This window comes from Asparagus officinalis, chromosome 2 (assembly GCF_001876935.1).
Source record: "Asparagus officinalis chromosome 2, Aspof.V1, whole genome shotgun sequence".
NCBI classification, from domain to species: Eukaryota; Viridiplantae; Streptophyta; class Magnoliopsida; order Asparagales; family Asparagaceae; genus Asparagus; species Asparagus officinalis.
Genome location: NC_033795.1, coordinates 82,649,697 through 82,651,801, shown reverse-complemented (window position 1 = coordinate 82,651,801; position 2,105 = coordinate 82,649,697). Strand labels below are relative to the sequence as shown.

Sequence of the window (2,105 nt, the reverse complement as noted above, 5' to 3'; positions counted from 1 at the left end):
CGAAGTCCTCAACTCGACTGCCGAATTGAATCGGGCGGTCCGAGTCACGCATCTCCGGTGCGACGGCCTAACCATCCCCGTCCACGTGGACGTCAAGAACGAGGGTGTTGTTGACGGGGCACACACGGTGCTGGTGTACTCTAACCCGCCGCAAGGACACAGGGCCCCACAGAAACAACTGGTCGCGTTTGATAAGGTACACGTGGCAGCAGGTGGGCAAGCGAGGGTGATGTTTGGCGTTGACGTGTGCAGGGATCTTAGCTTCGCTGATGCTAATGGGATCCGAAGGGTCTCAATTGGTGATCACAGTCTTCAAATTGGGGATTTGAGTCACTCAGTATCACTAAGAACTGAATATGTATGATTATGGCCGCAATTAGGTGTTATTCCTCAATTTATACGCTAGAAAATTAAATAGTAGAAGAAGGGAAAGAAAAGTAATTTGTGGGTTTTAGAATTGTTTATGATTATTGTTGCTCCAAAAAGAATAGAGCAGCCATTAAAGAGGATTGTGTATTTTTGGAGTGTAATGGAGAGAATAAGTTTTCCATATTATTATAAAATTCTGGAGGATTTTTCTCACATGTTTTCTCTTTAGGGGTTGTTTGGTTCGTTTCCTTGATATAGAGAAATGCAATTCCATGTAAAAAAACACAAGTTTTGAGTTTTCCAAACTTTTTCAAGAAATAGATTGTTTTGTTTTGGTTCGCACATAAAAAATGGTGGGAAACCAATGTATTTATTTTTCTTGTGTTTGATTCGCATAGAAAAAAAAGAAAAACTTTTGTAAACAAAGCAGAAAAGGAAAAAAATCTGACGTGGCAGAGTTTTCATCAATTTCACTTGGTTGGGGAAGGAAATCGGAGAGGGAAAAAAATCTTAGTTGGCGGCGATTTCAGCAGAGTTTTCCCTCTTCCATTCGAGCGAACCAAAGCGGCACAAAGAAATGGACGGAAACTAAAAAGCTGACGTGGAGGGCTAAAAATCTGATGTGGAGGGGTTTTCTGAGTTTTCCACCCCTTATAATAGCGAACCAAACATTAAAACTATTTGCTGGGGTCGCCAAAAAAAAACAAAAATGTTATTTGGCACGTAATTAGCCAATTAAATGCTATATAATTTTTTCATTGCACCTAATCTACTAGTAACGAGTTCCATGATTTATGAAGCGCATATCATATCAGAAAGCGAAACACACAAACGCCACTTAATTCCACTCTCCGTATAAAAAAGATTAAAACTATTCAAGATTATCAAGAAATCACCATTTTGAAACACACAAACGCCACTTAATTCCACTCTCCGTATAAAAAAGATTAAAACTATTCAAGATTATCAAGAAATCACCATTTTAAGCGAAACACACAAACGCCACTTAATTCCACTCTCCGTATAAAAAAGATTAAAACTATTCAAGATTATCAAGAAATCACCATTTTGACATCGCCAACGCCGCCGTCGTCATCCACCTCATCGGAGCCTACCAAGTCTACTGTCAACCCCTCTTCGCCTTCGTCGAGAAGTGGGCCCTGCAATCTTGGCCTAATTCCACCTTCATCAGCAAAGACGTGCGCATTCCTTTCACCACGCACAGGTACGTAGTGCTGAAAACAAACCGAGTACGAATTGGAAGCTTAGGGTTCTAAATTTCTAATGTATATATGTTTTAATTCGCTTAGAATCTTCAAGTTCGAGCACTAATATATATTTTTCAAATATTCATAAGTATTTACGGAATACTAAAGAATATTTATTTAGTGATAATTTTGTTCCTTTGCAATTATGATGTAGAGACCCACGAGCTGAATTTGGTTAAATTTGGTACAGAACTTAAAGGGAAAAAAATTATATGTGTGTAAGTGGGTCAAAAATACATCATAATGTCTGCGATAATAGAAGTCATATGGGGGATCAAAATTTAAATGAAGGGTTCATAATCAAACGAATTCTGGTTAAATTCCATCTGTTTGTGAATCGAGAATACTGAATGTCATTTATAAATTGCCAAACTAACAACCGAATCAGATATAATTGGATTGATTCCTTGCCACCCCTACCTCCAGGCTGAACCTCTTCAGGCTGACATGGAGGACGGCGTTTGTGGC

The 2,105-nt window shown here is 39.0% G+C and overlaps 1 protein-coding gene across 1 annotated transcript in view; it reads left to right on the top strand.

Moving 5' to 3' along the window:
* LOC109831878 (probable beta-D-xylosidase 2) overlaps nucleotides 1-582 on the top strand; it is a 3,671-nt gene extending 3,089 nt beyond the window's left edge. The window contains 1 exon segment of the mRNA XM_020399344.1: nucleotides 1-582. This exon segment is cut by the window's left edge and continues 214 nt beyond it. Coding sequence (XP_020254933.1) covers nucleotides 1-364 — 364 coding nt within the window. The 3' untranslated portion in view covers nucleotides 365-582.